Source organism: Oncorhynchus keta, chromosome 12, assembly GCF_023373465.1.
Source record: "Oncorhynchus keta strain PuntledgeMale-10-30-2019 chromosome 12, Oket_V2, whole genome shotgun sequence".
Lineage (NCBI taxonomy): Eukaryota > Metazoa > Chordata > Actinopteri > Salmoniformes > Salmonidae > Oncorhynchus > Oncorhynchus keta.
Window position 1 is genome coordinate 7,525,269 of NC_068432.1, and position 12,884 is coordinate 7,538,152.

General features: G+C 42.2%; 1 protein-coding gene across 1 annotated transcript; it reads right to left on the minus strand.

The window, feature by feature from the left end:
- Positions 1–5,862: 5,862 nt before the first annotated feature.
- On the minus strand, positions 5,863–8,978 carry kcnj1b (potassium inwardly rectifying channel subfamily J member 1b). The gene is made up of 2 exons (XM_035783165.2): positions 8,751–8,978; positions 5,863–8,000 (listed from the first exon to the last, which is right to left on the minus strand). Exons 1-2 carry the CDS (start codon positions 8,765–8,767, stop codon positions 6,848–6,850), a joined length of 1,170 nt encoding a protein of 389 aa, XP_035639058.1. The 5' UTR covers positions 8,768–8,978; the 3' UTR covers positions 5,863–6,847.
- Positions 8,979–12,884: the final 3,906 nt, after the last annotated feature.

The following is a 12,884-nucleotide window of genomic DNA, read 5'->3' on the forward strand; positions in this document are numbered from 1 at the left end:
TTTAACAAATCAAATTGTATTGGTCACGTACACATATTTAGCAGATGGGATTGAGGGTGCAGAAATATTTGATTAATATAAGGAATTTTTAAAGATGTATACTTTTTCTTTTGATACTTAAATATATTTAAAAACAAATACTTTTAGACTTTTCCTCAAGTAGTATTTTACTGGCTGACTTTCACTTTTACCTATTAAAGGTCTAACAATTCACAACAATACACTCAAATCTAAAAGTAAAAAAAGGAATGAAGAAATATATAAATATTAGGACGAGCAATGTCAGAGTCCGGAGTATGTACAGTATATATCTAATAATAACCCTACAACAGGTATAGGCTACATGTGGACATTGCACAAACAATGCCCAGCTTGAGTGTAGATACATCACAAAAAAATTGATGAGTGTGTTACAAAGACCAATTCCTTTGCTGTAAATATCATATTGAGGTGCTTATAAAGACAGTATGCCTACACGTACCTAGTAAATACAAATAAGATGTCTGTAGAGTATAACTTCAGCTGTCTAACCAGAACTGGAATGCATTCTATTTGTCTATTTTGCCATATCTAAGGACTTGGCTGTCTAACCACACATTGACATGCACAGCCCTCTGAGTGAGGTTCTGTCTTCAAGTTTCGAGTGGGTGATGAAGTCCCTTCCATCTATGTAATGGTTTACAGGTTGTGGACAGGTGCAGTCAGGTTGCAGGAAGGGTGGAGTGAATGACACTTCATCCTGGATATGACAGAGTTTGCCTCATGGGTCCAGCAGGCAGTGTTCAATAAGTACAGGCAGATGTGTGATGCAGTTGGCTGGCACTCTTATCATACCACTCTGTAGGTTACTGAAAAATGGAAAGCTTCCTCCAGGAGTCAGTAGCATACAGAGTAATATTGCTATTGAATGTAATTGCTGAACTTATTAGGAATTGTTGATGTGTGACATATATTGAAAGGGTGATATTACTAAACACTTGTAGTGTCTTATTAGCAATCACCTTTCGTCCCTTCTGAGGTGTTTACCAATGCCTGATTGCATTGCAGCATAGATCAGCGCCTATATTGGACCCAGCTCCAATACCACAGAGAAGGACTGTTACCATACAGTCATGGAAGCCAAAAATAAATACATGGTTGAACAGCCAATCAGAGATCCTGATTTACAGCTAATCACAAGGGATAAATGCCAGCAGAGTACTGACTGGTTGACACTACTCAATTGGGCCCATGAGTAGTCCATTGGCACAGTGGAAGGGGGCACATGCTTACAACATACAAGACACAGATTACATTATCAATGGCGCTTAGGTGAATTCCAAGACATAAAGTAGTTTGACCGTTGAGGAGATCAGATGTGACCAAGCTGATTCAAGAGTCTTCCATTACTCTGAAGCAGGACTGGGGTCTGGCCTCAGCCTTCTGTAACAGCACCTGATATGGTAGTCAGTGGCATATACTCATGGATGCCAAGGGAAGCCAGGCTTCTCCAAAAATGTTATCAATAAAAAAAGATTCATGTATCTTTCGTCTCTCTGTGTTTCATAATTTTCCTTCAATTCGCAAGAGCCTGAACGTACACCACATGACCAAAAGTATGTGGATTGCTCGTCGAACATCTTATTCCAAAATCATGGGCATTAATATGGAGTTGGTCCCCCCTTTGATGCTCTAACAGCCTTCAATCTCCTGGGAAGGCTTTCCACTAGATGTTGGAACATTGCTGCAGGGACTTGCTTCCATTCAGCCACGAGAATTAGTGAGGTCGGGCACTGATGTTGGGCGATTAGGCCTGAGTTCCAATTCATCCCAAAGGTGTCCGATTGGGTTGAGGTCAGGCCTCTGTGCAGGCCAGTCAAGTTCTTCCACAACGATCTCGACAAACCATTTCTGTATGGACCTCGCTTTGTGCACGGGGGAATTGTCATGCTGAAACAGAAAAGGGCCTTCCACTAACTGTTTGCATAAAGATGGAAGTACAGAATTGTCTAGAATGTCATTGTATGCTGTAGTGTTAAGATGTCCCTTCAGTGGAACTAAGAGGCCCAGCCCGAACTATGAAACAGCCCCAGATTATTATTCCTCCTCCACTAAACTCTACAGTTGGCACTATTTATTCGGGCAGGTAGTGTTCTCCTGGCATCCGCCAAACCCAGATTCGGCTGTCAGACGGTGAAGCGTGATTCATCACTCCAGAGGACGCTCCAATGGCGGCAAGCTTTACACCACTCCAGCTGACGCTCGGCATGCGCATGCTGATCTTAGGCTTGTGTGCAGCTAATTGGCTATGGAAACCCATTTCATGAAGCTCCTGACGAACAGTTCTTGTACTGACATTGCTTCGAGAAGCACTTCAGAATTTGGTAGGGAGTGTTGCAATCAAGGACAGAGGATTTTTACGTGCCATATGCTCCAGCACTCGGCCATCCCATATTGTGAGCTTGTGTGGCCTACCACTTTGCGGCTGAGATTTTGTTGCTTCTAGACGTTTCCAATTCACAATAACAGCACAAACAGTTGACTGGACAGCTCTAGCAGCGCTGAAATGTTAATAACTGAATTGTTGGCATTCTTTGTTTAAAGTCACTAAGCTCCACAGTAAGGCCATTCTACTGCCAATGTTTGTCTATGGAGCTGTGTCCTCGATTTCATACACCTGTTAGCAACAGGTGTGGCTGAAATAGCCAAATCCACTAATTTGAAGGGATGTCCACATACACTGTATTAACAAAAGTATCTCACCGGAGAAAGCATCCGAGCAAGTGAAACAGCGCCCCTCTTTCTCAGGATGTGTAGACCATCTATCTGACGCTGTCTGGACAAAAATAATATGACATTGTTGCCGCCCAAAGATTTAATGCAAAGGAAACCAGCGAGCATTTGGCCTCCCTTGATAAACATAAATAAATAAAATAATAGCAAATCAGCATTGAGCTAAACTGCGTGAGGTCAACTGTGAATGGTCCTGGCACACCAAAAAAATGTGTTAAGAGAAGCCAGTTTGGATTTGGCTTCACACTAATCACATCACATCAAAAGAAGAATGTAATTTACAGAAAAAACTTGAATTGTTGCATCTCATTGTGTCGTTGTCCTCTAATGGCTAGTTCGCTAACTTATATCGTCCCTTTCCGATATTAGCCATGGATGGAAATAGGGATTTGGACTGGTTTTTACTTAATTCTCCGTACTGGCCAGTAATTATAATGGTGATTCTGATCCAACCATAAATTCATACATTATGCCTCTGGTTTGAGAGGATGGAAGTTCAATATGTAGCTAGATATAATAGGCTAATGTTAACTAGCTGGCTTGGCGCATTGTTGCCCATGAAAGGAAGTTAGGCTAGTGTGCAAGCATTTTAGCAAGGTAGCCAAGGACAATAAAAACTAAAAGCGTGTACTGTATGACAGAGTCGTAGTCCGTTTCGGCTATATGAAAGCGAGGAGGATGTCATTGGCGTTTCTCTACAAGTAGGGTGAGTCAACATGATTTTTCTACTTGCACGCAAGCAGACAGACAAGCACACACAAATCAGTACCATGGACAGCCACATCATATTTAGCTTACGTTGACTGGTTGTTTTTGGTATCTTTTAGTTTCTTAAACTACTTTATTAAACTAAGCATAGGTGATTTGATGACATTGAAATATTGAAGTTGAAATGATTGGCATTCTATGTTGGAATAGTGGAGTCAGAACCTTTTTTAAATCAATGGTTGTTTAGTAGTCGGAAATTGTCATTAACTATGCTGAAGGTTATGTAACTGTTTGTTACATGCAAAATGCTTTGTGGACTTCACTGGGCAGATTTTGCTTTCCCCAGTTTTGTGATGAAACAAAGGCGTGGTTGAATTTATTCTGCCAATGTGTCTTCTTATTGTCTCGTCCTTAGGCCTATACAGTGGGGCAAAAAAGTATTTAGTCAGCCACCAATTGTGCAAGTTCTCCCACTTAAAAAGATGAGAGAGGCCTGTAATTTTCACCATAGATACACTTCAACTATGACTGACAAAATGAGAAAAAAAATCTGGAAAATCACATTGTAGGATTAATGAATTTATTTGCAAATTATGTTGGAAAATAAGTATTTGTCAGTGGCTCGGGAAACAAAACATTGATATTTTGGGTCCATGGCCAGGAAACTCCCCAGACCTTAATCCCATTGAGAACTTGTGGTCAATCTTCAAGAGGACAAACAAAAACCCACAAATTCTGACAAACTCCAAGCATTGATTATGCAAGAATGGGCTGCCATCAGTCAGGATGTGGCCCAGAAGTTAATTGACAGCATGCCAGGGCAGATTGCAGAGATCATGAAAAAGAAGGGTCAACACTGCAAATATTGACTCTTTGCATCAACTTCATGTAATTGTCAATAAAAGCCTTTGACACTTATGAAATGCTTGTAATTCTACTTCAGTATTCCATAGTAACATCTGACAAAAATATCTAAAGACACTGAAGCAGCAAACCTTGTGAAAATTAATATTTGTGTCATCCTCAAAACTTTTGGCCACGACTGTAGTCTTTGTTAGAAGGTGACGTTTAGTTGTTGGTCTGAGCTTTCCTGGGCACGTAAGTCGCCTGATATTTGGAGTAGAGAGAACATGTTGGTCTCATTAGAAAGCTAGGATTCATTACTATAAAACTCTAAATGTGTTTTTGGGGTCAATGTGACTGATTATGTTAGAGCAAGTCACAAATAAATAATCCATACCCAACCCTCCAGTAAGTCGTGATGAACTCACTTACAAAACTCCATTTTGGACGAGACTGACTTTATGAACACAATTATCTTAATTTTACACTATGTAGTACATTTTGACACTAGAATGAATGTTTCTGACTCATATCAATGCCACAAAGGGCACTTAAACCCAGATAAATTGGTTCTAAGGGGCAGTTACCTTTTTAAATGGCACATGGTTACATCTGTGTCTTTGTTTTAAGTCTAGTGCCTCAGACTATTGTTACATTTGTATCATTTGAGGGGTGTGCATCAAGAGCAAAGTCATTTTTATCATTTCACTTTTTCTGTGAAAACCATTAGCACATACAAGTCTGATTAGGCTAAGCCAGACTCATTTATTTCATATATATGTCTCTGGTAGGGCTTACCTATGCCACAGCCTCTGTCATAGAAACAAACAGAGCATGGCTTTGTGTCCGCGGTTTCACTTTTACATTGCAGAAAACGCTCGTCTGTAGCCCAATCATTCAAAACTTAAAGACCTATTTTACCTGACCTACATGTTTCTACTTTCTGGCTCAGACTCCCGGGACGCTCTTAATGGCTACACACAAATTAATCATCATAAGTAAGGAACTATCAAAACTATGCAAACATTTAAAATAATCCCTATTTAATCTATAAATAACGTGTCTCACAGAAAATACATGATTAGCATTATTGATCAGATGGAGGTCATTACCACTAAATTAATTCATTTTAGGTGTGCCGAAGAATTTTCTATCCCATCATGGTGTGCCACGGTTTGGAAACCACTGTTTTAGTCCACTACATTGGTCCTTAAGTGAAATCTCCACTCAATCGGGGCCCTGTGCCATGCAAAACGAACTCACCCATGGTCAATGAGCGTCATCACTATCTTTCCTTTGTGGTACATCAAAAAATTATTATTACCAGCTGAGATAAATGTTGATGAGTTGATTTTACTCCTGGCTCAGAGTTTGACTGGGCGTTGTCTTAACATCATTTTAAAATCTACTCTGAGCTGTGTTTTTGTTGTTGTCTTAAAACAGGATCCATAGGAGCTTTTCTGAGATGCTTTGTGGGATACAGGCCCATGTGGCAGAAAGGATAATACTCAAGGCATTGTCAAAAAACATTTATTTCTTCTAACCAGGAATGCTGCTTTCCCTGAGAACAAGTAACTCAATATTACAAAATAAGACATCTACACAATGTAGATTAGTCACATTAATATTCCCAGTCAGTTCAATTAGCAGCTATTCACAGTATTCTAAAGGAATTAAGGCATACATGATGAATCTGTTATGGCACATAATATGTACTTTGTCATTCCAGTTAAGAAAAAGACTCTGTAATGACTCTAGGGAAGCAAGTTCGACCCTATTGTTATTCCCCCCATCTCTGACATATTTCATTAAAACAGGCTCAGGTCATAAGCTTCTCATGAATACCCCCTGTGCTTTACTCTCTCTCCCACTCTCTCCTTCAGGTCATGACCAAAGCCCTTTTTAATAGTTACTGTACCTAGTACAATAGTTACTGTTTGTATGTCACAAAGGTGCTTTGAGTGTAATGAGCTGTTCTTACCAAGAGTTTAGCTCCTACCAGAGCTTGAAAACACCCGTTCAACATTGACAAGAGCGAACCTCTCAACACATAGCAATGTCATTTTTCAGCTTTGCTGTAAAATATATTTCCAGGGATCATTGATTTCTTCGGTCTTTTGCATTGTATGTCATTTTTTTTAAACAACGCATAAAGGCTGATATTTTGTCTTTTAAAGGCATAGACATAAATAATACTGAGTTGTTCAGTCTTAACTCAAGTGTAATACCCAATGCTCACATGAAGTAAAGTAAAGATTTGCACCATATCCAAGGTGTACATTATTCTTTGGCTCACTGGTTATTAGAACTGGGGCTACCTGCTCATTCTCTATGACTCACTATGAGCCCCTGACCCCAATATGAGCTTTCTGTCATCCACATCGGACTATAGAGAGGACAAGAATATTCTCATAAACAAGTGCTTAATCCACATCTCTATCGGCGAGCCACGCCCCACATCCTGGGGGCCGCTGTCTGTTAGTCTGTGGTTTACAGCGTAAAATTTCACCCTCTTTCCTCTGGCTCACATTTCTGTGATATCCATTGTGTCTTGAATGTCTATCACCTCGAATCCGGGGTTGTCAATACCTAGCTTCCTGTGGTGGTTGTTTTGGTTATTGTTGTGATTGGTTTGGTCTGGATCACTCTGAAAGCATTGGACACAGTGTGGGGTCGTCACCGGCACGGTTCTGGAGAAGTTGGAGAAGTCCACATGGTACTTGCCTGTCTTGGTGCGGGAGATGATGGGCAGGAAGCTGTATCCCCATTGGACCTCCTGGGGGATGAAGGAGGTCCGTACCTGGCAGGCGGAGCTGGTGGACTCGGCCATCCCATCCAGGAAGACCACCAGCTCAAAATCCTGCTGCTGGAGGGTGTCCGCTGACATGTCGTAAAATGGACTGGCCTTGTCGATGATGTGGTACAATGTCAGCGGGCAGACAAAAAACAGGTTGTCCTTGCCAGCGTCCACTGCAAAGTCAATGCCTACCTGGTCGAGAATTATAGTCTCACCTTCCGGCGTGACAGTTGTCCTAAGCAGCTTGCCGTAGATTTGGCTCCCGATTAGCAAGGTCTTGCGGAGGTTGGCCACTCGGATAAGCAGGCACAGGCTGCCCTTCTTCAGGCAGATGACCGCTGTGTTACTGAAGGTCACGGTCTTTGCCCTCTTCTTGGGAAGGGAGATCTTGGCCAGGATCACTCCACACATGAAGCAGTTGACAAAGACCCCAATGAGGGATTGGACGACAATGAGGGCCACGGTGCCAGGGCAGTGCCCAGTGAGTGCCCGTCCACCATAACCAATTGTTGTCTGGGTCTCTAAGGAGTACAGGAAAGCCGTGGTGAGTCCATTGACATTATCTATACAACGAATGTGGCTGTCTGTGCGGTTCTGTCCAATCAGATCACCATTGCTCTTGGCAATCCAGTACCACAGAAGGCTGAAGACGAACCAGCTGCCTGTGAAGGAGGCGACGAAGAGGAGGAGGACGAAACGCCAGCGGATCTCCACAACCGTCGTCCAGAAATCCCCCAGGTAGGCAAATTGGTTGTGGTACTCGATGTTGCCAAACTCAATGTTGCAGCGGCCATCTTTGGTCACCAGACGAGTCCGGCGGATTATGCGCTCCATCACGTGGTCGTGGATGTGCCTCTGGATGAACTGGAACATCCTGGAGCTTTGGGAAAAAGTGTATAAGACTGGGATAAACCACAATGGAGAAACCACAACTAGCAAACACTAATTTAAGTTGGTTATAGAAAATGAACATCAATAAAATGAATATATATATATATATATATAAGTAATTATTATAACTTAAGTGCTGTTTATCTCAGTCAAATTTTTGGGAACGAGTTTACTAACCTTTTTGTTTCATAAAACACCTCGTCAGCAATATATTTGAAAATGTATCTTTGATATTCCACTCATTTATATTCCTAACACATATTACATTGGTCTTAGATATATTAGATAAAAACACAACATTTTGAGTGTCTCGGGAGATTAAATAATTGATTTCACAGTTACTCACCCTACAAAGTGGTGAGGGTACATTTGTGGTTCTAATTATTCCACTTTTGTTCCACAAAACTAATCCCTGGCAGCAGTTCCACTGAAGGGAAACCAGACAATAGTAATGACCTTGCACTTTAAAACTTGCTGGCCTACATGACTATGGCAACACAATTAAATGTTTAACATAGGTCACTCATCCTCTAATAAAACTCAACAAGGCAACACTATTCCTGCCATTAAAAGACCATAGCCTTTTTTCAAAATTAGAAAAGTGAGAACGTTCACCCTCCTCTCCTATTCAGCAAACAAAAACGTCTCACTTTATGAAAAATCCCATAACAATACTTAAGAAATAGATCACTGTCGGTCTGTCTGTCTATCTGAACAGCAGAAATTCCATGTCACGTACCTGCTAAGTGAAACCATGGGCCAAACTGCAGAGACGGGATCGGTCTGGGACCTCACACTCCTCAGAGTGAGTTGCAATGTAGGCGTTGCAAAGGTTTTAATCCACAGGGAAATTTCCTAATCCCAGCCACATGCCACGGTGTACAGCCCTCATACAGACAGACAAGAGAGGCAAGTCGGAATGTTACGACAGTGCATCACTATTTTAGCTCTTAGACCCAAGTCAACATCCCACCACACTCTCCTCCAGAGTCCCCAGTATAGCCACTCATCCCCAGTCAGGGTGTTGTGGTTCCCTCCCCCTGACCTGGTGGCTCATTGTACATGGTATCCACCACCACCACCACCACCACCACCACAAGTGAAGGCTCAACTCCAAAAATGTAGTATACTGGATTCCATGGCCGCACAGTTTGCCAGAAAGCACACAATAACAATGGCAGACAGACGGTGCACCTATTGGAGAGGGGGCAATGTAACCAGTGCAGCACTCATGCTGTTGTTGTTTTCAACTCCACTGAGAACATTAGAGCTTTGCGTTGTGGCCCACACATTTTTTTCCCACTAGTCCCCAACAACCCCTCCTCCTCAAAACTTCAGCCCTCTTAGTATTTGCATCAGAATGAAGTATGCCGGAGTGGCAGGGAGCAGTGGGCGATATTCCAGTGGCAGAATGAGTTTGGAAAAAAAAACATCTCTCAACTGTGGAACACATAGTCGGATTGGCCATCTGGCAATTCTGGCAAATGCCAGAAAAAACCGGACCATCTTTTATTGGGGTGGGCTGGTCAAATCGTTTTAATAAATAAATTAAACAGATTTTTAGGATGTCTCATGGTCACCACAGATGCAAAAGTGCGACATAAGCGGATGCATCCAATGAAAAAAATGGATTCATCAAATTGTATTAGTCACATGCGCCGAATATAACAGAATATAACACCTTACAGTGAAATGCTTACTTACGAGCCCCTAACCAACAATGCAGTTAAAAAAATATATACAAATATGAATAAGAAAAATAAATACATTTTGAAGTAACAAGTAATTAAAGAGCAGCAGCAAAATAACAATAGCGAGACAATATACAGGGGGGTACCGATACAGAGTAAATGTGCGGGGGCACCGGTTAGTCGAGTTAATATGTACATGTAGGTAGAGTTATTAAAGTGAATATGCATAGATGATAACAACAGAGAGTAGCAGCGGTGTAAAATAGAGAGGGGGGGGGTAAATAGTCTGGGTAGCCATTTGATTAGAAGTTCCACCTGGTATAGAGGTCCTGGATGGCAGGAAGCTTTGCCCCAGTGATGTACTGGGCCTGTACGCACTACCCTCTGTAGTGCCTTGCAGTCGGAGGCCGAGCAGTTGCCATACCAGGCAGTGATGCAACCAGTCAAGATGCTCTCGATGATGCAGCTGTAGAACCTTTTGAGGATCTGAGAACCCATGCCAAATCTTTTCAGTCACATGAGGGGCAATAGGTTTTGTCGTGCCCTCTTCACGACTGTCTTGGTATGCTTGGACCATGTTAGTTTGTTGGTGATATGGACCCCAAGAAACTTGAAGCTCTCAACCTGCTCCACTGCAGCCCCGTTGATGAGAATGGGGGCGTGCTCGGTCCTCTTTCCTCTAGTCCACAATCATCTCCTGTGTCTTGATCACGTTGAGGGAGAGGTTGTTGTCCTGCCACCACATGGCCAGGTCTCTGACCTCCTCCCCATAGGATGTCTTGTCGGTGATCAGACCTACCACTGTTGTGTCATCTGCAAATTTAATGATGGTGTTGGAGTCGTGCCTGGCCGTGCAGTCATGAGTGAACAGGGAGTACAGGAGGGAACTGAGCATGCACCCCTGAGGGGCCCCTGTGTTGAGGATCAGCATGGCGGATGTGTTGTTACCTACCCTTACCGACGGCCAGATGGTGTTGAACACTGAGCTGTAGTCGATGAATAGCATTCTCACATAGGTGTTCCTTGATGATTGCATCATCTGTGGATCTGTTAGGGCAGTATGAAAACTGGAGTGGGTCTAAGGCTTCTGGGATAATGGTGTTGATGTGAGCCATGACCAGCCTTTCAAAGCACTTCATTGCTACAGACATAAGTGCTACGGGTCGGTAGTAATTTATGCAGGCTACCTTGGTGGTCTGCTTAAAACATGTTGGTATTACAGACTCGGACAGGGAGAGGTTGAAATGCCATCGGAGGAATCCCGGAAGATATTCCAGTCTGTGCTAGCAAAATCAAATCAAATTTAATTATATTTAATTTTATTTTAATTTTACCTTTATTTAACCAGGCAAGTCAGTTAAGAACATATTCTTATTTTCAATGACGGCCTGGGAACAGTGGGTTAACTGCCTGTTCAGGGGCAGAATGACAGATTTGTACCTTGTCAGCTCGGGGGTTTGAACTCGCAACCTTCCAGGTTACTAGTCCAAAGCTCTAACCACTAGGCTACGCTGCCGCCCCATATAGCCCTTCGTACATCAGCTGATATCTCAAAGTGCTGTACAGAAACCCAGCCTAAAACCCCAAACAGCAAGCAATGCAGGTGTAGAAGCACGGTGGCTAGGAAAAACTCCCTAGAAAGGCCAAAACCTAGGAAGGAACCTAGAGAGGAACCAGGCTATGTGGGGTGGCCAGTCCTCTTCTGGCTGTGCCGGGTGGAAATTAAACAGTCCTGTAGTTTAGCATCTGCTTCATCTGACCACTTTTTTATTGATCTAGTCACTGGTGCTTCCTGTTTTACTTTTTGCTTGTAAGCGGGAATCAGGAGGATAAAATTATGGTCAGATTTGCCAAATGTGGGGTGAGGGAGAGCTCTGTATGCATCTCTGTGTGTGGAGTAAAGGTGGTCCAGAGTTTTTTCCCTCTGGTTGCACATTTAACATGCTGATAGAAATTTGGTAAGACCGATTTAAGTTTCCCTGCATTAAAGTCCCTGACCCTTAGGAGTGCCACCTCTGGTTGAACGTTTTCCTGTTTGCTTATGGTGGAATACAGCTCATTTAGTGTGATCTTAGGGCCAGCATCAGTATGTGGTGGTATGTTAACAGCTACGAAAAATACAGATGAAAACTCTCTAGGTAGATAGTGTGGTCTACAGCTTATCATGAGATACTCAACCTCGAGCAAGAAAAACCTCAAGACTTCCTTAGATATCGTGCAAAAGGTGTTATTTACAAAAATACAAAGTCCCCCACCCTTGTCTTAACAGACGCTGCTGTTTTATCCTGCCGATATAGCGTATAACCAGCCAGCTGTATGTTGATAATGTCATCGTTCAGCCACGACTCCGTGAAGCATAAGATATTACAGTTTTGAATGTCCCGTTGGTAGTTTAACCTTCGCGTAGGTCATTGATTTTATTTTCCAAAAATTGCACATTTGCTGGGCAGAATGGAAGGCAGTGTGGGTTTATTCGATCGCCTACGAACTCTCAGAAGGCAGCCCGAAATCCGGACCCTTTTTCTCCGCCTTCTCTTCACGCAAATGAGGGGGATCTGGGCCTGTCATTCACATCGGGCTCGTCAGATTCGTTAACGTAAAAAAGGATTCTTCCAGTTCGTGATGAGTAATCGCAGTTCTGTTATTTTCGGTCATAAGAGACGGTAGCAGCAACATTATGTACAAAATAATTTAAAAAATAAATGACAAACAACGCAAAGAAACAAACTAAAAACACAATTGGACAGAATCACGTAAAACATCAGCTTGAAAGATTGTTTTGGTGGATTTTTTTATTATGCTAATTATATTTCTGCGACGGCGCGGACTTCAACCTTAATAGAAAAACAACAGCATTTGGTTTTCTGTGTTCACAACAATGCTTAAACCACATAAGAGGATGACTTTTGAGATCGGGGAAAAATGTAAGAGACTTTGATTCTTGTTTCTTGAGTGTCGTTGCCCTTTAATTCAGTGTGCATGCCCTACACTCATCACAGTTTGCAAATCAAATGCCCACTTGTAGTGCCACTGGACAGACAAAAACAAGTTAACCTTTATTTATTGTAATTTAAATTAGGTTTGTAGTAGTTAAGTGTTGCGTTAGACTTCATAGAAATAGCTAGCTAGCTAGCGAAATTTAGATAGCTAGCACGCTCAGCAAAATAAAATCTATATAAATA